The sequence below is a fragment of the Rattus norvegicus genome, chromosome 17 (assembly GCF_036323735.1).
Source record: "Rattus norvegicus strain BN/NHsdMcwi chromosome 17, GRCr8, whole genome shotgun sequence".
NCBI classification, from domain to species: Eukaryota; Metazoa; Chordata; class Mammalia; order Rodentia; family Muridae; genus Rattus; species Rattus norvegicus.
In genome coordinates, this window is record NC_086035.1 from 1,225,710 (window position 1) to 1,250,165 (window position 24,456).

General features: G+C 39.7%; 1 protein-coding gene across 11 annotated transcripts in view; it reads right to left on the reverse strand.

The window, feature by feature from the left end:
• The window catches only part of Ercc6l2 (ERCC excision repair 6 like 2), a 267,327-nt gene that overhangs the window by 169,829 nt on the left and 73,042 nt on the right, over positions 1-24,456 (reverse strand). For all 11 annotated transcript variants that reach the window (XR_010058894.1, XR_010058892.1, XR_010058893.1 and 8 more), the window contains 2 exons: positions 22,606-22,760; positions 1,896-2,077 (listed from right to left, as the gene is read on the reverse strand). Coding sequence is in view for 7 of the 11 variants with exons in the window: in XM_039096261.2 (XP_038952189.1) it covers positions 1,896-2,077; positions 22,606-22,760 (337 nt within the window). In the remaining 4 variants the exon portion in view is untranslated. The remainder of the gene's footprint in view (positions 1-1,895; positions 2,078-22,605; positions 22,761-24,456) is intronic.

Sequence of the window (24,456 nt, forward strand, 5' to 3'; positions counted from 1 at the left end):
CTCATGGACCTAGAACACACCAGAACAGGTGAAAAGGCAGAACTGGCCAGCAATCATGGGTCTGCATTGTTAGTTTTTTAAAGGCTGAATTTTCTCTTCATATAACATTCTTAGGGTAAAACAAGGGTTTTTAAATGTAGGAGCATTCTAACCACAGCTTTTGTGATTTCCTGTTCATTTGGCTCTGCCTCCCAGGTCAGGTAACAGTCTCTTGTGGTTGTAGTGACAGCCTAAGGTGAGTGTCCACATTCTTTTGTGGCTGAGAGGTGTTCTATGGCTTCTGGAGCTCATGTCTTGTTCTATGTTCTACAGCTGATCAATAGTCTACAACAATATATTTCATTCCACGAATAACCCCCCGCCCCCACCTCAATTTCTATCCTGGAAACTGCCAATGTTCTTGTTGGAATGCAAGCATGTTCTTAAATGGTTCTGTTCTCATGTCAAATAAAGCAACAGGATGCTACTGTTCTGCCTACTACTCATCACCAAATCCATTTCCAGGACCCAGTAAGTATTTGTACTTATTTATAAAGATTTAGTAACCAGTGGGCTATTAGGTGATATATTTAATTTATCCAAGACTTGGTGATCTCTCAGCAGATGCCAAAGTAACTTTATCTCTGCTGTGCTAAGAAAACACATAATCTCATCTCACCTGTGACCCTGGGGCAGGTCACCCCTGGGAGGAGTGATGCTGCCATGCTATTTAACCCAAGGAGCCATTGAATGAATTGCCTATGGTTGCCCCTTACAGAATGATTTTTGGCCTTCCCACTAATTTTCCTAATTCTGGAACTTCAATAGGATTTTCTTTAAGAATTTAAGAAAATGCAATGAATAATAGAAACATAAGCTAACCACTTTTATCAGAGTAGCTTTAAGACAAGGGAAAATAAAAACCAAGTTAGGAATCTATAGCATGTCTATCAGAAGTCACGATGGCTAATATTTCAAAGGCTTTTCTGCATGGGAAGGATCTGAACTGTACCTGACACCCCCATGTCACTGCCTTGCTTTCTGAGGCTAGATGTGCTGACAGCCCTAGAAGTTTATCACTCAACTACTACAAGGAACAGCCACAACTGACTGACTGTGATGGCAGCAGGAAGGGGTGGAGTGTCCAGGCACTCTAATTAGTGTCCTGGAATTCTAATATTACTCTTTATCTTTCTCTAGCATGAAAAATTTCCTCTCTGGGTTGGGTAAGAAAACAATGGAAGGAAGCAAGAAGAAATCCCTGCTATACCTGCTTCCTTTTGAACAGACACCATTATAGGGACCAGACCCATGTTTCTTTAAAGACTGGGGAAATGTAGTTAGTCTTCTAGAAGAATCACTGACAACAATAAAAAAGCATTCCCTGCAGAAACCGCTGTTGCCAGGCAAGCCTGCCAGGCAGAATAAGGGGCTGCCTCATGCCAGCTCTTTGGGTTACTCCTTTTCCAGGCAGCTCAGGAACCAACTGTGAGCAAGAGCAAGTAGTTTCCACTGTCCACAGAGGTCATGAGAACCGGGCTGGCTGTGCCTGGTTCATCTCTTGACACCATTCTTGGTAACATTAATAGCTGTGTATGGAGACCCCACTGACTCACTCATTTCTTCACCTGACCCCTGGGGACTGCTTCAATCCCATGCTTGTCCCATATTCCTACATCTCTGTGATCTCACAATTTAGGAGTGAAGGCAGTAGATTCATAATACCAGCAAAGTCCAGGCCAGTCTGAACTACTCAGTGAGATCCTGCTTCAAAAGGATTTGCTTTTATTTTTTAATTATAAAAGTTCGTGTTTTCTGAAGTTTGGATGCGAGATATGATTATACAATATACATTTTATTATGAAACTGTATTTCTTCTGAGAATTAGCCTGAGGTCTAGCCACAGACAAACATACCTGCGGATTCCTCTTGGTGTTTCTCCAATGATGAAGGTAGTGTGGTTAGTACGGTAGACATCTTTCTTTTTCTGGCTTACAGGGTGGGATATATACAGAGGAGAGGAAATGTGCCCATCACTTGGTGGCTGGTCTTTCTTTGTAGGTATCACTGCATTTGCATTCACCTTACTTTTGTATGTCTGAAAAAAAAAGGAAGTACAATCTAAGCCTGAACAAAGCCGTTTTGGATTGATAAGACAAAGAATGTCACACTTACTTCCCAGATACTTTACAGTGAAGCAGGTCACATTATCCAACTAAAGCAACTTTTGGAGGATGGTAGTGTAGGCCAGTCAAAGGAAGAATACAGAAAAATGTGGTATTGCCTACTGTCAGGATTACAGTTGACAAACACACAGGCTGATCCCTATTACCCTAAGGATAATAATCAATGATTAAATGAATGAGGCTGAGTCTAGGCCAGGTGCAGCTGTGCAGACTCAGCCAGTGCGACAGGAGTAGAAAGACGGCCCAGTAGGCAGAGATTCTTGCATGAGGCCCTATGAGTGGATCCCACAGGGCAGGAGAGAACCAACACCAGACTTGTCTCCTGACCTACATATGTATGTTACAGCACACATGCATGGTCCATTAATAATATTTAAAAATAAACCAAAAAAGTTCACCTAATTTTTAAAATTTTGTATTTTTCTAAAAATTATGAATCAATTTTTGTTTAATTTTACATAAGCACACAAACTAGAAAAATAAACTGTTGGGTAACAAAAGGAAAACCAGCTTTTAAAGTCCTACTTCTCAGCCTCTGTTAGGCTAAAGAATATTCAGTATTTTAAAATATTGTCTACAGTTTGTAAGTTATAAAGAAAACCAAACTTACTTTACAATAATTTTATGGCTGTTTGTGAATTGACAGTAGGCAAGGAATCAAATGCTATATCTACTTCTAATCTCAATGACAAGTGTGACCAGGTAGGAAGTTCTATTCCATTCCAAAAATAAAAATAATAGATACAAATTTACAACAACAACAAAAACATATTTAACTTTAAAAGTGAGAAAAAGCAAGCCTGCTAGGTTCCAAAAGCAAAGAAATGAGAGAGCAACCACAGGTTAGCACTCTAGAACACAGCCTGACGACCTGTAAAGGAGCTGGGGGATGAGCATGATTTAATGTCCTGAAGTAAAAAACCAAAGAAAGAGGCTGGGAAGACAGCTTCACTGGCAAAATGTTCACTGCACAGGTGTAGGGATCTGTACAGGGATCTGCACTGGGCTGGCTAGATGGCTTGATGGGGTGAGGTACTTGCTGCAAAGTCTGATGACCCAATTTTGATTCCCAGAAAACACTGTGGATGGAGAGAACCAATTTCTGAAAATTACTCTCTGACCACTGTGGCACTAGCACATACACACAAATGTAACTTAACTAAATTAAAGGTATTAATATATCTACTAATAAAAGATCTAAGTGTGATCTGAACTCATCAAAGCTGAGTCCTGTGGTACATACTTGTAATCCTGATGCTGGGGAGGAAGCAGGAAGGTCTTAGGCCTCACTGTCCCAAGGATGGCAAGATACTTATGTGCACATATACCATAGGAGAAATATACAGGAAGCAGCAGCAGCAGCAGCAGCAGCAGCAGCAGCAGCAGCAGCAGCAGCAGCAGCAGCAGCAGCAGCACTGCTGAAGACGTAGCACAGTAGTAAAATGCTGGCCCAAAACATGCGAGGCCTTAGGTTCTATATCCAGCACTCCCCTTCCTACAAGAAGGACTGCTAATTTAAAATTTTAAAGCCAGACAAGCTTAAATAGGTACACAGAAGAGAAGCAGGGGCTACCTTCTTACTCTAGACATTAAGAATGTCTAGAGACAAAACAGAATGGCCAGCAGGTTGCAACTGGAGAATCTGATTTTGTATATCCTGGGTGGTAAGAAAAGCTATGCTGAAAATCACATAAAAACTGGCCAAGAACCATTGAAAACCAGAGTCCAATGAGGTGCAAACACAAGAACACTAAAGGAAGGCTTGTGACTTGGTGGGGAAAAGAATTCAGAAACTCACAAAGAACACTAAACCCCACACCTGTTAAGGCAGAGGTGCAGCCAATAAGAAAACTCTACTGCAGTCTGACAGTGAATCAGATGACCTGAGGGACACTTTTGAAGAACTTATCTGGAAAGATTAAACAATGAAACAAAGACAAACAAAAAACCCAGCAAGGCACTTTAGACAGACCAAATACAAACTTTAAGAAAAATTTAAAACAAAATAGGAACAATGTACAGGTTAGACAGCAGATAACCAGACCTGCCATGACAGTTGATGAACCAGGAGAACAAAGTGACTTAGAGTAGCACTGGCACTGAAGGGAGAAGAGACAGAAAACATGCTTTGAAATTCAAGGAAAGAATAGAGAAAATGGGAGATGATGTAACCACAGGGCAAAAAATTAAAACTTCTAATTAAAAAGAGAAGAAAGGATCTTTACTAGGAAAAATGAAAATAAATGTCCTCCTTTAGGTTACAGATAAGGAAACATTCTAAAACCTACTGGAGGGAGAGAGAATAAAAAAGAATCAGCAAATGTAAGACTTCTAATTGGCACTACCAGACAGAAAGGGTAATGTCTTCAGCATGCACACAGGCAGCACAACCTGCAATCACAACTGCGGCCTCACGACTGCTAAGGCCAGGCCCTATAGAGCATGCCTGTACTGTACTCCCAGCTACTTGAGGAGCTGAGGCAGGATTGTGATTTCAAGGTCAATATGCATCTGAGATACAAACACACTAAGGTATAATTGAAGCCGTATCCCAGAGATAGAAGACCTTTTAGAAACTGTGTACGTTTAGCCCCTTCCTTTTCTTGTATAACACATGTAACTTAACTTACAATCAAATCCTTCCCAACACCTTAACAACTGTATACAAACCAGCTCTACTGAAGATAAATGGATGTCTTCAGAAGCAACAGCGCTCTACCTGGACAAACAGTGACAGGCAGACAGCTGATAACAGCCAGGAATACAGAAAGCTGCTTTGCTAAGGTCATCAGGCTTTTAACATCATAACTGTCTGAAAACATTATCAATAAAGAGGAAAATACTGATCTTTAGGATAAATCCGAAAGAGATGTTATGTATTTATTTCCATCAGAAACAGGATGAAGGCTACAAGTTATGACAGCTTCTGATCCCTAGAAATGGGTATTCATTATTTTAAGAGATGAGAATGTTAACATGAATATAAAGAAAATAAGCAGAAAGCGCAATTGAGCCAACCAAGAACCTCCTTCCTCTTACGCTGTGATTTCTGAAGCCATGGAGAGATGGCACCTGCAATGGCTCTTGTCAATTGTTTATGCAATTGCTCTTTCTGACATTACAAAGCTCACATTTTATACACATCTAAAGAACCAGTTTTATAAATCCTTCAGGAATTCAGCCTTTGCAAACACAGATGCTGGACATATGGATCATTAGATTTTTGTGACATATTTCACAATTTAAAACAAGATTCTTAAAAGGAGAAAAATCATTTTCCCCCACATGAATTATTTTTTTTTTTCTTTCTTTTTTTTTTTTCGGAGCTGGGGACGGAACCCAGGGCCTTGCGCTGGCTAGGCAAGCGCTCTACCACTGAGCTAAATCCCCAACCCCCGCCCACATGAATTCTTTATCCTATCTTTTATTATTTTTAAAAAGATATAATTGTAGATTGCTACTTAGTAGATAAATTTACCATTTTATTGAAATTAAGTTGTAGAACATAAATTTGTACTTAGTCCAACTGTATTAAGATTTCAGGAATATATGTGCTGTCACTGTTATACTGAATTGTAAGTATAGAATGGAGGTGGTGAGTTATATTCTGATTGCTATTTAACAAGTTACCATGGTATTACTGGCTTGAAACAACATAAACTTCTGACCTTACATTACTATAGGTGTGTCTGACACGGATCTCACTGGGCTAAAATCAAAGTGCTGGCAGAGTTATGTTCCTTCTCTGAGGCTCTATGGGACAATTCATTTCCAAACTTCCCTAACTCTCAGATGCAGACCACAGTCCTTGTTTTCCTCTAACACTTATTTCAGGGTTACACCACGCTATGAGTACAGCCAGGGAAGATTCTTCTTGTGAGAATGAATGTGAATATACTAAGTCCAGCAAGATACTCTCAGCAAAGAATTCTGGTCAGTTAGCTAGTGTCCTTAATGGTATCCATCTTGTTAATTCAACAAGGTCAGCTTGATTCATCCTGAATTGTATCTACAACCTTAATTCTCCTTTGTCAGGTAAGGTAACATTAACGAGCTTCAGAGTCTGGCCATGGCAGGAATCTTAGGGATCAGGGGACTTTTTCTTACTAAGAGTCCTTTGCCGTGTCCACTGATACTATGAAGGTTCTGGGACTGCAGAGAAAGGTACTCTTGAGCCTTTTGAAGATCCATTTGCAAGGTGCGTATGTGAGCATCTATACATCTCTCCGACAGAAGAGCCTAGGACATTTTATCATTGTCTTAACGTATATGTAAACAGAAAGAATTATGAACTGCTGGTTTACACAGTTCCATTTATATAGTTTTAAAAATCCATATTTCTTTTGGAAAAAAAGTGTATTAATTTATAAACATCTTGGTGCTCTTGTTTTAGAGATGGCTTCAAAGTAGTATAGCAAACTCTTCACCACAGCTGAGATGGGCAATTAATGCCCGTGAAGCTTTAGCTGCACTGACAATGTTTGACTAGGACAGAACAAATCGAGATCATTTGAGCAAAGTATGGAGTCTTTACAATGAGATAACACTAAGCCCCTAGAACAAAGCAGACTAGGAATTTAAAGAGTAATACTGTCTCCTTTAACATTAGAACAGAGAGGGAAGCAAGCTAAAAGCACCTTTCTTCCTCTGGGAGAGCAGGGCAAGCAAACAACTAGATCACCGTGTTAAAACTGGATGGAAAATGTTGCAATTAAAAGGTGAAGGAAGAAAGCAAAAACCTGTTTCTGCACAGTCATAATTATCCCCCTTTCTATTGATTAGTGAATTAGTTGAGACATTGTTTCAGTATGTAGCCCAGGCTGGCCTTGAACTCACTATATAAGTCCCATACTGGTCTTAAGTTCACATTTTCTTGCCTGTCTCCTGTGTGCTAGAATTACAGACATGAACCTGGCATCTCTAATATTTTCTCCACTTTTTTTTTACAGTTTATATGTGAAACACTCCTACAGGCATGTGTTTAAACATTTGGTCCCCAGCTGGTAACACTGTCTAAGGAAGCTGTGGAACCTTTGGAATGTAGGCTTTGCTGAATGACATAGGCTATTAGGGTTTGCCTTAAGGGTTACAGCCTGGCCCTGCTTTTGATCCCTGCCTTCCTGACTTGCCACACACTTCTGCTGCCAGGAACTCTTGACATGCCTTCCCACCATAACAACTGAGGCTCTGAGCCAAACCTGTCTTCTCTCTCTCTCTTTTTTTTTTCTTTTTTTCGGAGCTGGGGACTGAACCCAGGGCCTTGCGCTAGCAAGCGCTCTACCACTGAGCTAAATCCCCAACCAAACCTGTCTTCTCTTAAGTTGCTTCTGCATATATTTTGTCACAGTGACAATAAAAGTAACTAATGCAGCTGCTTAAAAGATATCAAGCGTAGGGGAGATGGCTCAGTAGTTAAGAGTACTTGCTGCCTTGAAGAGGACTTGTGTCTGATTCCCAGTACCCACAAGGTGGCTCATAACCATCCATAACTCTAGTTCTAGGAGATTTAATACCATCTTCTGACCTCTGTGTCTGTGTGCACCAGACATGCAAGCAAAACACTTACACACATGAATTGATGATGATGATGATGGAGGATTCCTCTGGAAGTCCTTTTATTGTTGAGGATAGTTTTAGCTATCATGGGTTTTTTGTTTTTCCAGATGAATTTGCAAATTGTTCTATCTAACTCTATGAAGAACTGGATTGGAATTTTGATGGGGATTGCATATATCTGTAGATCTCTTTTGGTAAAATGGCCATTTTTACTACATTAGTCCTGCCGAACCATGAGCATGGGAGATCTTTCCATCTTCTGAGATCTTCAATTTCTTTCTTCAGAGGCTTGAAGTTCTTATCATACATATCTTTCACTTGCTTGGTTAAAGTCACACCAAGGTATTTTATATTATTTGGGACTATTATGAAGGGTGTTGTTTCCTTAATTTCTTTCTCAGCTTGTTTCTCTTTTGAGTAGAGGAAGGCTACTGATTTAGTTGAATCAATTTTATACCCAGCCACTTTGCTGAAGGTGTTTATTACGTTTAGTAGTTCTCTGGTGGAACTTTTGGGATGACTTAAATATACTATCATATCATCTGCAAATAGTGATATTTTGATTTCTTCCTTTCCAATCTGTATCCCTTTGATTTCCTTTTGTTGTCTGATTGCTCTGGCTAGGACTTCGAGAACTATATTGAATAAGTAGGGAGAGAGTGGGCAGCCTTGTCTAGTCCCTGATTTTAGTGGGATTGCTTCAAGTTTCTCTCCATTTAGTTTAATGTTAGCTACTGGTTTGCTGTATATGGCTTTTACTATGTTTAGGTATGGGCTTTGAATTCCTGTTCTTTCTAGGACTTTTATCATGAAGGGGTGTTGAATTTTGTCAAATGCTTTCTCAGCATCTAATGAAATAATCATGTGGTTTTTATCTTTCAGTTTGTTTATATAGTGAATTATGTTGATGGTTTTCCGTATATTAAACTATCCCTGCATACCTGGGATGAAGCCTACTTGATCATGATGGATAATTGTTTTGATGTGTTCTTGGATTTGGTTTGCAAGAATTTTATTGAGTATTTTTGCGTCAATATTCGTAAGGAAAATTGGTCTGAAATTTTCTTTGTTGGGTCTTTGTGTGGTTTAGGTATAAGAGTAATTGAGGCTTCATAGAAGGAATTCGGTAGCGCTCTGTCTGTTTCAGTTTTGTGGAATAGTTTGGACAGTATTGGTATGAGGTCTTCTATGAAGGTCTGATAGAATTCTGCATTGAACCCATCTGGACCTGGGATCTTTTTAGTTGGGAGACTTTTAATGACTGCTTCTATTTCTTTAGGAGTTATGGGGTTGTTTAACTGGTTTATCTGTTCCTGATTTAACTTCGGTACCTGGTATCTGTCTAGGAAATTTTCCATTTCCTGCAGATTTTCAAGTTTTGTTGAATATAGGCTTTTGTAGTAGGATCTGATGATTTTTTGAATTTCCTCTGATTCTGTAGTTATGTCTCCCTTTTCATTTCTGATTTTGCTAATTTGGACGCACTCTCTGTGTTCTCTGGTTAGTCTGGCTAAGGGTTTATCTATCTTGTTGATTTTCTCAAAGAACCAGCTTTTGGTTCTATTGATTCTTTGTATAGTCCTTTTTGTTTCTACTTGGTTGATTTCAGCTCTGAGTTTGATTATTTCCTGCCTTCTACTCCTCCTGGGTGTATTTGCTTCTTTTTGTTCTAGAGCTTTTAGGTGTGTTGTCAAGCTGCTGATATATGCTCTCTCCTTTTTCTTTCTGCAGGCACTCAGAGCTATGAGTTTTCCTCTTAGCACAGCTTTCATTGTGTCCCATAAGTTTGGGTATGTTGAACCTTCATTTTCATTAAATTCTTTAATTTCTTTATTTCTTCCTTGACCGGGTTATCATTGAGCAGAGCACTGTTCAACTTCCATGTATATGTGGGTGTTCTTTCCTTATTGTTATTGAAGACCTGCTTTAGCCCGTGGTGGTCTGATAGGACGCATGGGATTATTTCTATATATCTGTATCTGTTGAGGCCTGTTTTTTGCCCAATTATATGGTCAATTTTAGAGAAAGTACCATGAGGTGGTGAGAAGAAGGTATATCCTTTTGTTTTAGGAGAGAATGGTCTATAAATATCTGTTAAGTCCATTTGCTTCATGACTTCTCTTAGTCTGTCTACATCTCTGTTTAATTTCTGTTTCCATGATCTGTCCATTGATGAGAGTGGGGTGTTGAAATCTCCTAATATTATTGTGTGAGGTGTAACGTGTGCTTTGAGCTTTAGTAAGGTTTCTTTTATGGATGTAGGTGCCCTTGTATTTGGAGCACAGATATTTAGGATTGAGAGTTCATCTTGGTGAATTTTTCGTTTGATGAATATGAAGTGTCCTTCCTTTTTTGATGACTTTTGGTTGAAAATCGATTTTATTGCTACTTCAGCTTGCTTCTTCAGACCATTTGCTTAGAATGTTGTTTTCCAGCCTTTTACTCTGAAGTAGTGTCTATCTTTGTCTCTGAGCTGTGTTTCCTGTAGGCAGCAAAATGCTGGGTCCTCATTACATATCCAGTTTGTTAATCTGTGTCTTTTTATTGGGAAATTGAGTCCATTGATGTTGAGAGATATTAAGGAATAGTGATTGTTGCTTCCTTATATCTTCGTATTTGGAGGTGAGATTATGTTTGTGTCCTTGTCTTCTCTTTGTTTTGTTGCAAAATTTGTTGCTCTTTTTCGGGTGTAGCTTGCCTCTTTGAGTTGGGCTTTACCATTTATTATCCTTTGTAGGGCTGAATTTGTAGAAAGATATTGTGTAAATTTGGTTTGTCATGGAATATCTTGGTTTCTCCATCTATGTTAATTGAGAGTTTTGCTGGATACAGTAATCTGGGCTGGCATTTGTGTTTTCTTAGAGTCTGTATGACATCTGTCCAGGATCTTCTGGCTTTCATAGTCTCTGGTGTAACTCACAGCTCTTATGATCACATTTGTGGCCACATATGGAATGTATATATTAGAAAACAGGACTGTATCGTTCAGAAAATATTCATAAAAAACCAAACACCTTTTATTAACATTAATTAAAATGAAATATAAATTTGAAGGTAACCTGCTAAAGACAGGCTCTTATATAGAAATGAGAATTTGACAGGGAAAGGCCCTAATACTCACATCCTGTCAAATGGGTCAAGAGTGTACAATCCAGAAGGGTGAAGAACTGTTTTTCTCCCCTAAACACCAGTTTTTTCAGTGTACCTGCAGGGGGCCTTAGAACTAATGATGTAGTCCAAGCTGGCCTTGAACTTGGGCACTTTTGCTTCTGCCTTGTGGTTATACAATCCTGCCACCATGCAGCCAACTTTTGAAGAAATCAAAAGCCTTATTGTGGTTTGAATGAAAATGGCCCCCATAGGCCCACAGGGAGGAGCACTACTGAGAGGTATGGTCTTGTTTGAGGAAGTATCACTGGGCTTGGGCTTTGGGGTTTCAGAAGCCCAAGCTGGACCAGTGCTTTTCTCTCTCCCTGTTGCCTGTGGATCCAGAGATAGAAGACTCAGCTACTTCTCCAGCACTATGTCTGCCTGAATGCCGCCATGCTACCCACTATGACAATAATGGACTAAACCACTGAACTATAAGCCAGCCCCAATTAAATGTTTTCCCTTATAAGAGTTGCTGTGGTCATGGTTTCTCTTCATAGCAATAAAACCCAAACTAAGACAAGCCTCTAGTTCCTGTTTTTCAGAAAAGGTATTATGGATAATCTCTCTTGGGATTAATTCTGGAACCACATCCATAACCAGCACAGATTATCTCCATAGCTCACCTCATCCTACACATTGTAGAGCAAGGCCGTTCACAGTGGTGCATAGGCACTGTCTGTGGATCTAGTGAAATCATTGACTAGGTAGATATTTGAATGGATCAGGCTTTGGAGGTGGTTTCTTTCAGAGTACACAAGAAAAGTGGATATATCATCCATGCTGATGTCCCTAAAGGAAGGTAGTTAGGTTTAACTAAGAGGAGATTTTCAAAGGCAGTGGAAAGTCATGATGGCAGAAGGCTAAACTCAGAACACTGGTTCTAAGATGAACAGAAGCCCTGCCTATCCCAGGAAAGTCTGGGCCTACAGCTCATCCCCAAGGCTAAAAGCAGAGCTCTAAGCACACTCTAAGGTCACCATCATGTGTGGCCCTGCCCCTCCATCATCCTGATCACACCGAGTATGCCATGAAGAATACAAATCAAATGTTCTTTCAGTTTCTGTTTTCATCAAGCCTTAAACTGTGAAGTCTGAAGAGCCATGTTTTGTTTACACATCTGTTCAAACAAAAGACTTAAAAAGAGATCTCTTTGGTTAAGGGCCAAACTGTAAGCACACACAAAGGCATAAATTCGCTTATCTTTGCAATGCAAGGAACTAGGAGAGCTATCAAAACACAGACCAGTGAAAGAAAATCCATGCAAATGGCAGCTGGATCTGAGGTGATAGAGCTGTTTACAAACCTTTGTGCAACAGTGTAAAATACTCAATTAATCGTTCAAGGCTATCATAATGTAGGTCTCTGTATTCAACAAAAACCTAAGGCTAAAAGCCACTCCTGAACCTTAAACCATTGTCTAGGGAAAAAAACACGTGGTTAGAGGATCCAAAGCCACATTTTCTGTATATGTTTAAAACTGACAGTCATGCCTGAAAACACAAGCAGATTAAAAACACAAACATGTTGTGGGAGGAAGAGGGAACTGAGGTTGGCAACCCTAGCTCCTTTCCTCCCAGAAGGTACAATAGCTGCAATTTAAAGCAACTTTGTGTTGGTTTTACGACAGGATCTCTCACTTTGTGTCCCAGGCTAGCCTAAAAGTCAGCATGCAGCATAGGATGGAACTGAACTTACGATTCTGCTTGAGACTCTGGAGTGCGCTATAAAGTGGCGCTATAAAGACGTGCATCTCCACACCCAGTCTGTAGTAAGAAAGTTCACAGAACTTGGCTGCTGGATGGCTCAGAAGATAGAGGAGCTTGCTACCAGACCCAATAACCCGAGTTCCATCCCAAGACCCCACAACATGGTGGAAGTAGAAAACTGATTCCTTCAAACTCCGTGTATGTGTAAACACACACACACACCCCTCTGCCACACACGTAGTATGGGGACATATATGGTAATACACACAGACTAAATAAATGTAAAAAAATGAAGAAATTTCACAGAACTGCGTCAGAGGATGAAGTCACATTGTCACTCCATACACAGGCAGGGCCATCTTCCTTTCTCCATTCTCCACATGCTCCTTTATCAAGCAGGCTTCCTTTGCCAGCCTATGACCAGCAATGATGTATAACCAACATGCATGCTGCTAAAACCTGACTAAGCATTCTGTATTACCTGCCACTGTGACACTTTAATTTGAACAGCTGAGTTGAAGTAGTTTTATTGTGAAAATGGTAGTAGGGATCTGCTTTATGTTGTATTTTAATGTGGAATTATCAGTAACAAGTGTTTTCTGAATGCCCACTCTCTGTTGCTAAGTGGTCATGTTTAGAAGTGTATGTTATGGTCTTTATCCTCATGTCTTGTAACATACACAGAGAATAGATATACATGAGATAAGTTACCGTAAGTTCACATCACATCAGCAATGATGACCAGCATTGAGAAATGTGAATTGGAAGGTCAGCCAGCAGATTAGGTCTGGTTGGAGGTGTGGGGTTACACACAAATCTATGTTTAAGCAAAGTGGAGTGTTTTCCCTCTGGTCTCACAATACTATACTACATACAGAGGGTTCTGTTCTCAGTGTGCTGGGATTTCCTGCACTAGAAAGCAGCAGTGAGCATGCGCTTGGTACCCTAATTTAATTCTTCACCATCTCTCCAAGACTAGCGATTCTCTGACTCCAGATGCCAACTGCAAGCCCCAGGTTAGCATAGCTGTGCTTGTTAGAGCAGCTCACAAAACTTGAGAGCACTTGCTTCTGCTCACTAGTTTATTACTCGGGATATTCCACACACTGAAGCAATATGCAGAGGCACATTTGTGGGGGGCACAGTATGGAGCACCCACGCCTACTGTGGGTGCCACACTACAGTAACCTCCACATGCTCGGCTATTCAGAAGATCAAAACCCATTCTCCTTGGGTTTTATGGGTACTTTACTGCACAGGCATAACTGCTAGCAGGCTGACTGGGGAAACCAACAAGGCTTATCTGCCCCATTGCTCTTCATAGTCTCTTCCTCTATGGATGGGACAGGACCCTTCTGGAATGAGGGTTTTCAGTCAGGGAATTTCTGTAAGTTGGTCTTAAGACAAAAACAATTGTTGGTGAAAGATAGGTAGCTAGAACCCACTTTGGAGAGGGCATTATGAGCCTAACAGTGTCCAAAGCCGAAACATGTGTATCAGAATATCACGATTTCTTATTCCCCAGTCTGTATACATTTAGGGGTATCTTTGAGTAAGGTGATTTCCAGGAAAATTAAAAAGTTGTTCTTAGAAAATGATTCAAACCACCTAAGTGTTTAGAACACAGGCAGGGGTAAGACTTGGCGGGTGTGCCTGCTCAGCAAGTGCAAATGTCTGGCATTTATCCCCTTTACTGAAAACCAGACCAAACCAACTATGCCCAACAAGTCAGACACCTCAAGACCAAAACCGCGTCAGAAGCCACTGAACCATGACAAAACTAAACAATTTTTTAAAAAAAGTATTTATTCAGATATGAACTGTATGTAAAGTATCATTTTAGGTTATTAAAACAGAGTCAGAGATACGTCTTACTTAGAAAAATCTAAGTTTAGAGTTTATTTAAAGGTTATTTCTTATAGGTACCTAAAGAATGCTGAGAGCAGGAAAAACCGTGCTCTCAGAGCACCCTTATGGGTTATCTAAGACCAAGTTACTGCTCTGAAACCATATACATATGACTAACACTACAAAGAATGAGGTTGTATCTGTATTTGTAGGCATGTGTGTGCACATGTGAGTATGCGCGCGTTTGTGTGTGTGTAGCAGTAACAAATAAAGAAAAAGGCAATGATTTTGACAGGGAACAAGGAAGGAATAGTACATGGGAGAGACTGGAAGGAGGAACGAGAAGGGGGAAATGATATATTTTAATTTTTAAAAAGAAGAGATAAGTCTTAACCCAACTATACCATTACTCTCAAACACCTATTTTAAAGCAAGAACTGGCCACACAAACTTCTACTGAGTGAAGAAGGAAAAACCTAAGAGGAAGGGCGGTTTATTTCCAGCTGAGGGAGAAACTAGTGGAGACCTAGGGAAGAGATGACACATTTGTGGTGGTTCATTTTGGAAGGCAGTGCGACTTGGGAGATATAAATGCAAACTGAATGGTAATCTAGGTAAGGGAAAAGTACAAATATAAATCAGGTTCTCCAAAGGAAAAGACTAAGACACACACACACACACACACACACACACACACACACACATACACACACACACACACACAGAGAGAGAGAGAGAGAGAGAGAGAGAGAGAGAGAGAGAGAGAGAGAATATTACACTGACTTGTATAAGCAAAGGTTAAATAATCCTACAATGGCCATCCCTAAGTGAGAAACCAGAGAATGCAGTAGATGCTTAGTCTAAGAAGCTAGAAACATTAGAACAAGAGGGACCAATAAAGCAGCTCCAATTAGGGGCTGAGGGTCTGGAAACCCCTTAGAGAGTTGCTGATGTGGGCTGGCATTCAAAGACTAAAGCACTGTCAATGCCTGATGGCCACTGGCAATAGCAACAGCAGTGTACCCACACAGGAAGGATCACATCAGGACATGAGGGGGCTTTCTCATCTAGCCAAATTCAGGCCATATTGAGAGCAGATCTTCCCCTTCAGGTTACCAATCCCTGTATCAATTGTCTGGAAATACCATCAAAGACACACCAGAGGCTGACTACTAATTTTCTTGGCATCTCTTAATCCAGTCATGCTGATAACTAACATTAACCTTCACAATGTTTAGAAAAAGTAAAATCATGCCTTTGATAAATATCTTTGGTTGAATTGATACTCTATAGTCTTGTGCTTCTTGTTGTGTGTGGCGTTTAGAGGTCAGAGGAAAACCTTGCATGTGGATCATTACTTTGTACCTCCAAGCGTGGTTTCTTGGTTGTTACTAATGTGGATGCTCATGGATATGCCTATGCCCAGAATAACTGGCCATGAGCTTCCAGGAACTCTCTGATCTCCACTTCCCATCTCTCTCTAGGAGCACTGTGATCACAGACATTTGCTACAACAGTAGGCTTCATATGAGTTCTGGGGATTCAAATTCAGGTCCCATTCTTATGTATCAACCACTACTTCCTCCACCAAGCTACATCTCCAATCCTTGGTGAACTTCTTGGTCCAGACAGAGTTCAATTCTTTGAAATCCATATTTTAAAAAGGAAGTATGAATTCAATCTAGTTGCTGGCTTGTTTTTTACAGGTCAAATTTGAGTAAATTTTTCAAAAACTACATATATTTAAAAAATAAGATTAATATGTCACAAATCGGAAATCTTCAAGCACAGATGAAAGAAAGTAAAAGGAAAACACAAGAAAAGACAGCGAGAGAGTCCACAGGATAGAAGCTGACAGCCATTTCTGAGGCCTGGAGACTCTTAGCTTCTCATTTTAAAAATAAGTAAAATTTGTGGTTATACTTCCCCTTATTATCCCTTAGTTCACCAGGTGAATCACTAAGAGTTCAATGATGTCTTTTACCTCTGAACTTCTAATCTATTACCAGAAGGCATTATCTAAAGAAACGACATTTTGCAAATTATTAAAATCTTACTACTGTCTAAACCAAGAAGTTGCTCAAAGTCAATATCTCTCTACAATAATAAAGATCACCAGCTAGGAAAAAAGTTGGAATTATCACACTTCCTAAAAGGGAAATTACTTTTGTTAATCTATCCAATGTTAGTTAAGTTTGTAGCTTCTTAAAAAATACGTATGTATGTATGTATGTATGTACATACGTACGTATGTTGTGTTTACCCCTTTTCATGGGAAACCAGCCATGGGTCATGGAAGGTTCTTAATAAAATTAACCAGGTAGCTTATAAAGTATTATAAAAGCTTTATTGGTACAATGAGCAAAAAGTAATGATAATTATACAAATCCACAGAAGAGTTTAGTCCTCACGTAATTGTTAAGCAGCTATCATAATTACAATAATAAAAGTCTATGTTCTGTTCTGAGCAATTTCAGCACTTTTTTTGCAAGGAGGTATATATGTTTTGGAGATTAAGAGGAAGAATGACACAGGTTGTCCTGGACCTTAGTTGTAAGAAGTAACAGATTATGTGTACACGTGGCACTGGCTTGTCCTTCTCCTGCTTAAAAAGTGAGTATTCTTCACTTAGATGACACACTGCTTTTTGGAACAGAAAGTTACCTACAGAATTCCTCCTTTTATGCTAAAAGTACCATAACCTCATGCATATACACAGCAATCTTAGAAACCTTAATCCTACTTGTTATGCGGGGAAAAAACTATCTGATAACAGTTACATAAAGTTAATATTGAGATTAAAAAATTATTAGGCTTAAGGAAAAGTCCTACTAAGAGTTAATTCTATTAACATGCTGAAACCATAAACTACCTACTAGACTACCTCATAAGCTAGTAAATTACTTTATACCATTGACCATTCAGTATCCCGAAATGAAGAATTACAGAATGTGCTCTTTCCTCAAAGTCTGCTGATTCTAAACAGTCCATCCCTCCTTACACAAGCTGTGTAAACACACTGCAATCAAGCCCAGCACATCTCACAAATCCCCGCTTGAGGTAATCTACAAAACGTCACTCTAACACATATATAAGAAAAGGTCCTGCTAACACAACATTTTGAGTTTACAGTATTCTCAACAATACTTAAATCTGCATTACTTATAAAAAAACCAACACTCCCACCACAGCCTGACAAGTCTCTTAGTTCTCTCATTTACAGAACACTGCAATAATATAAAGAAGGGTTTACTATTAATCCAGGTTTTACTACAAAGCAACCCATTATTTTTCTGTCAAAAACTGGCAGGAGTGCCAAGTGTCTGTCATCCAATTCAGGGGATTAAGTCTTCTTTTATAGTCTGATACTTGTACCAATCCATAAAAATACAGATATAGTTTCTTAGAGTTGGTCACAGTCTATATTTTGGCTTGAATTCAGGCAGCAGAGGTTGACTATGACAGCTGGCAGGAAACTCAGGGGAGAATACATCCTCCTCCTTTAGTCACCATATCTCTGTTGCCATAGTGATTAATCCTAAATTGAATGCTGTCTTTGTACATTCTTTTCAGAAAGCTTTAAGTAAACTTAAGTTGAAGACATGCAGCTGATTGAGAAAGAAGGCACTGCATCCCCACAGGTGCAGTTAAACTGTGTGACACATACCACAGGCCCAGTGAAGTCTGTGACACACACACCACAGGCCCAGTGAAGTCTGTGACACACACATCACAGGTCCAGTGAAGTCTGTGACACACACACCACAGGCCCAGTGAAGTCTGTGACACACACCACAGGTCCAGTGAAGTCTGTGACACACACACCACAGGTACAGTGAAGTCTGTGACACACACACCACAGGTACAGTGAAGTCTGTGACACACACACCACAGGCACAGTGAAGTCTGTGACACACATACCACAGGTACAGTGAAGTCTGTGACACACATACCACAGGTACAGTGAAGTCTGTGACACACACACCACAGGCCCAGTGAAGTCTGTGACACACACACCACAGGCACAGTGAAGTCTGTGACACACACACCACAGGCCCAGTGAAGTCTGTGACACACACACCACAGGTACAGTGAAGTCTGTGACACACACACCACAGGTACAGTGAAGTCTGTGACACACACACCACAGGCACAGTGAAGTCTGTGACACACACACCACAGGCACAGTGAAGTCTGTGACACACACACCACAGGTACAGTGAAGTCTGTGACACACACACCACAGGCCCAGTGAAGTCTGTGACACACACACCACAGGCACAGTGAAGTCTGTGACACACATACCACAGGTACAGTGAAGTCTGTGACACACACACCACAGGCCCAGTGAAGTCTGTGACACACACACCACAGGCACAGTGAAGTCTGTGACACACACCACAGGTACAGTGAAGTCTGTGACACACACACCACAGGTACAGTGAAGTCTGTGACACACACACCACAGGTACAGTGAAGTCTGTGACACACACACCACAGGCACAGTGAAGTCTGTGACACACACACCACAGGCACAGTGAAGTCTGTGACACACACACCACAGGTACAGTGAAGTCTGTGACACACACATCACAGGTACAGTGAAGTCTGTGACACACACACCACAGGCCCAGTGAAGTCTGTGACACACACACCACAGGCCCAGTGAAGTCTGTGACACACACCACAGGTACAGTGAAGTCTGTGACACACACACCACAGGCACAGTGAAGTCTGTGACACACACACCACAGGCACAGTGAAGTCTGTGACACACACACCACAGGCACAGTGAAGTCTGTGACACACATACCACAGGTACAGTGAAGTCTGTGACACACACACCACAGGCCCAGTGAAGTCTGTGACACACACACCACAGGTACAGTGAAGTCTGTGACACACACACCACAGGCCCAGTGAAGTCTGTGATACACACCACAGGCCCAGTGAAGTCTGTGACACACACACCACAGGTACAGTGAAGTCTGACACACACACCACACGTACAGTGAAGTCTGTGACACACACACCACACGTACAGTGAAGTCTGTGACACACACACCACAGGTACAGTGAAGTCTGGTGATACAGTCCATGTGATAAAAGAACACACTGACTCTAATAAAGGCATTATCATTCCTTTTGACATTTAAAACATTTCTTTCTGATCTGACCTGAAACACAAGACACACGGGCTTTTGTTCCAGATATCCTAACTTTTAAAGGAGCGCCTTACAAAGATGGTTTTAAAATATCAGAGTGTACATTTCGTTTCTTTGTTATGGTTCAGGAGTATTCCACAGTGAGTATGTACCACATTCTCATTACCCATTTATCTGCTGAAGGACATTTAGGTTGTTTTCATTTTAGGACAGCAATGAATGTTGCTGAGATGTATCATGAGGTGGGCTGTCAAGTTCTATACCAAGGAGTGGTAGATGGGTCACGTCATAGACTTATTTCTATCTTTTTGATGATTCTTCATACTGAGTTCCACGACAGGGAAGCTATACCCATATACCTCAACAACATGGCTACCTAAACAAGATCCAAAATAATGACATCATTAACATGAGTATTTCTGTTTATTCAAAGAAAGTTTCATGGAGTCCCCTAGACAAAGAACTACAGGTAACTAATGTCTGCTAAGAGAGGAAGAATTTTCTCCCACGGATGTGACCCCTAAGTTTTTTAATAAAAAATAGTGAATTCTGGAATCATATATACAAAAATAACAAAAACAAATTCAGTAGGTGGTATTTATAATATGTATGCATATACACATGTAAATGTGTATGTAACAATAACCAAAGAAAAAGAGGCCATTAATATGACAGGGAGTGGGGTGATCATGGTAGGAGATGCAGAGAGGAAAGAAAAGAAAAATAAACTAGTATAATTAAAGGTAAAACAAGTTCACTTGGTGGTGGTGGCACACACCTTTAATCCTAGAAGGCCACCCAGAAGGCAAAGGCAGGTGGATCTCTGTGAGTTCAAAGCCAGCCTGGTGTACAGATTGAGTTCCAGGACAGCCACGGCTACACAGAGAAACCCTATTTCAGGAAAAAAAAAAAAAGTAAAACATGTTCTTATTTTGTATATCAAATAGTGAAGGCACAATTAAAAATTTATTTTGAGAGAGGTTTTAGTTTAGGATATCTATAAAATGTTCTACCAATAAAAATTAGTGAGTATAAACTATAAGAATCAAGAAGAAACATGAAAAAGCTAGTGTGTTTTATTTTAGGCCTTTCTTATAAAGACATAGGTGAATTTTAAAGTAGATTCAGTTTTGGTTTTTTGGTTATCAATTATTAGCTGAATAATACTAAGGAACTCTGAGCGGCCACACAAGTTATCTAGCACTGTGTGTTTATTACTTCTTACATAATCCATTTGGTGTATATATTTCTTTGCAAGTTAGCTAAAGGCTGTGTATTAATCAGGGTTCTCCAGAGTCACAGAACTTATGGAATGTCTCTACATATTAGGAGAATTTATTATAACAACTTACAGTTTGCAGTCCAACTAACCCAAAAAGGAAACTCAGGAAGCTTCCATGAGTCTAATTTTCTTCTTTTGAAACAGACTTATTTAGGGGCTGGAGAGATGGCTCAATGGTTAAGAGTACTGACTGCTTTTCCAGAGGTCCTGAGTTCAATTCCCAGTATCCACATGGTGGCTCACAACCATCTACAATGGGATCCAATGCCCTCTTCTGGTCTAATGACAGCTATACTGTACTGATATACACAAAATAAATAAATCTTTTTTTTTTTTTTTGGTTCTTTTTTTCGGAGCTGGGGACCGAACCCAGGGCCTTGCGCTTCCTAGGCAAGCGCTCTACCACTGAACTAAATCTCCAACCGCAAAATAAATAAATCTTAAAAAAAAAAAAAAGGAAAAAGATATTTAAGAATATATTGCTCTATCTATCTTTATAGTCTACCTTTCTCCCAATCCTTGGCTTTTAAATTTACATTTCCCTAGTCATGAGTTTTACGTTGCATTCTGGTTTTATTGTCAATACAAATCTGAATCCTAATGAAGACAGCTGGAAAGTTCAGAAGGATTTGCCCCTGTTATATACAACATGTGCTTTCAGCTCCTACCCATAAAACAATAAACATTAAGCTTTTAGATGAGTACATATTTAAAAGCCTTTGAGGAAAATGATCACATATAAACAAATTATATTTATGTAAGGCTTTATTTCCATGTAACAGCAATCTTTTCTTTTTTTTTTTTTTTCTTTTTTTTTTTTTCGGGGCTGGGGACCAAACCCAGGACCTTGCGCTTCCTAGGCAAGCGCTCTACCACTGAGCCAAATCCCCAACCCAACAGCAATCTTAAATAGGAAAAATCCACAGGATTTATTACTTTAACATTATGAAAATCCTTCATAAAAGCCTAGAATTTTTTTATGTATCTTTTAAATAAAAAACAAAACCAAACCAAAACAATACAAACAAAAAACCTGAAGAAATCGAATCACATACTTTTCTTCTTTCGTAGAAGTTGTAAGTAGTTTGAGGTTATGACTTCATATGTACAACTGTCACAGGCTGTTTTCAATTTGGGGTCATAGGTACATTTTTAAAAAGTGAAACTATTAATCAACTGAGCATTATTGTGCCTTTTAATTTAGATTTGTCAGTTAATTTGTCGTAGTTACTTTTCTTTGCTATGATGAAGGCGACATATGAAAGAAAACAGGTTTATTTGGGGCTTAGGGTTTCAGAGGGTTAGAGTCCAAGACCCATCACCACAGGGAGGCTGCCAGCAGGTAGGCAGGCAAATGCTAAGGCAAGCATAAGCTATAGACTCACATCTTGATCCAATATTCAGAGGGAGAGAGAGCTCTGGGGATGGTTAGAGTCATTTGAAACCTCAAAACCTGCCCACAGTGACAAACCTCCTCCAACAAGGCTAATCGCACCTCCTAATCCTTCCAAATAGTTCCACATTAAACATATGAGCCATGGGGACCATTCTCATTCAAACCACCACAAATGCCAAACATCTTCTGTGATTACAACTATTATGTTATATATGGCTTTTCAACATTTGGCTGTATGTCTCTTAACAGATTTAACAGCTACTTTTGAGAGTATAAAGAGGATCCTTTTGATAAACTTTTGTGAGAAGTAGGGTTAAAAACTAACTTTTCTTACCTCAGAACTGCAAACAGCTACATTAGCAGGGAGCTGGGAAAACTGCTTCAACTCGAATACATCACGTGTTGCCCATCGGCTCATGTGGTTTTCAGCTCTGCTTGATCCGATCACATTTTGATTTGAGTGGATATATGCCACTTCCTGAACACCATCTAGGAGGCAACAATGTTTATGACATAATTTATCTCTATGAAGCAACACGGTTCTAATTATCAACGGCACACTAACAAAGGAAACACCTACTTCTTTATTTCCTCTAGTTTTGAGACAGTCTTTATATATAGCCCAGGCTAGTTTCAAATCTGTGATTCTTCTGCTTTAGCCTCCTAAGGTATGCATGCATGCTTGCCTACTTGCCCCACTTTCCCTCTCTATTTCTAGACAGTGCCTTACTTTGTCGCCCGGGCTGGCCTGGGGCTCACTATGCAGACCAGGATGGTCTTGAATTCACAGAAATCCACTTGCTCTTGAATCCCCAGTGTTGTGATTAAAGTTGTGCACCATGACACCTGGGTATGCTTGATTTATTTTAAAATTACTATATTTTTTTTGTTTTCTTGAGGCAAAGGTTAATAACTCTATAGCCCAGGATGGCCTACAACTCATGCCAATTATATCTCAGTCTCCTGAGTGTTGTTGAAATTATAGCTATAAACCACTATGCCTAACTTCTTGCTTTATTTTTTTTTAAAATATTTTATTTATTATATATTTGAGTACAGTGTAGCTGTCTTCAGACACACCAGAAGAGGGCATCAGATCTCATTACAGATGGTTGTGAGCCACCATGTGGTTGCTGGGATTTGAACTCAGGACCTCGGGAAGAGCAGTCGGTGCTCTTAACCACTGAGCCATCTCTCCAGCCCCCTTCTTGCTTTATTTTTAAGCTTTAAAATAATTGTTACTATCACAATGTTTTCAAAAGTAGATGGAAAAGAAGTTCAAATATATTGGTCCAGGCTAACTTGAAAATGACTTTCTACTTTAATCAATATGAGGGCTGCTGAGATAAGGCAACACTTTTTAAATTTAAATCTGAAATAGATATTTGTCTGTGCAAATCATGGTTAATGGTCCTCTATAGATCATTCTTCTTTGTTAATTTCAAAATGTTTGTGCATTTAAGGAAGTCCCTAGGTTTATCTGCTCCTTTAGCAAAGTACTTGATAGTACTGATGGAAGGGCACATGGGGTTTATGACCAGGGAGCTGTGTTTGATCTGTGAGACTTTGTTTTATTGTTTGTATCTTGTCCTTTTTGTACACATGCCCAAAGAATGTCAAGATGAGAGCTTTTTAGGAAATGAAAAAAATTAACTCACAGCTTTTATCTAAAAGAGTTTTTTAAAGTAGCTTTATTTTTTACTGCTTTGCTTCTAGGCTTTAATAATTTATTTTGAAATTTTGGTCATAAAAGAGGAGGCTAGAACTGAGGCATGCAAAATATCCCTCAGACACAGCCCTGGCAACGACCTCAACACTCTGCTGTTTTAGCCCTGAACTCCCCAGTAATTACCAAGCACAAAACACAAGCTATTGCTACGTCAGGTAATTAAAAGTTATAGGAAAACACCTCCATGCTACATGAAATACACTACTTCCAACTGCTGACACCTGCAGCTAAAAGGCTCAAACGATTATTTATAAAAGCACTGTAACAATTCCTTAAGCCTCTGACTTCACTCCAGTAAACAAACCAACCAACGGATATTCCTGTATTGTGTTAATACCATACCAAAATATACATATATGTCATAGGAAAATTTAAATGAGTCTTAACCATAGTAGAAAGCCTAATGTGTAAATAAATAAAATTTAACAATTAAGGTGCCTGTAGCAAATTATTTCA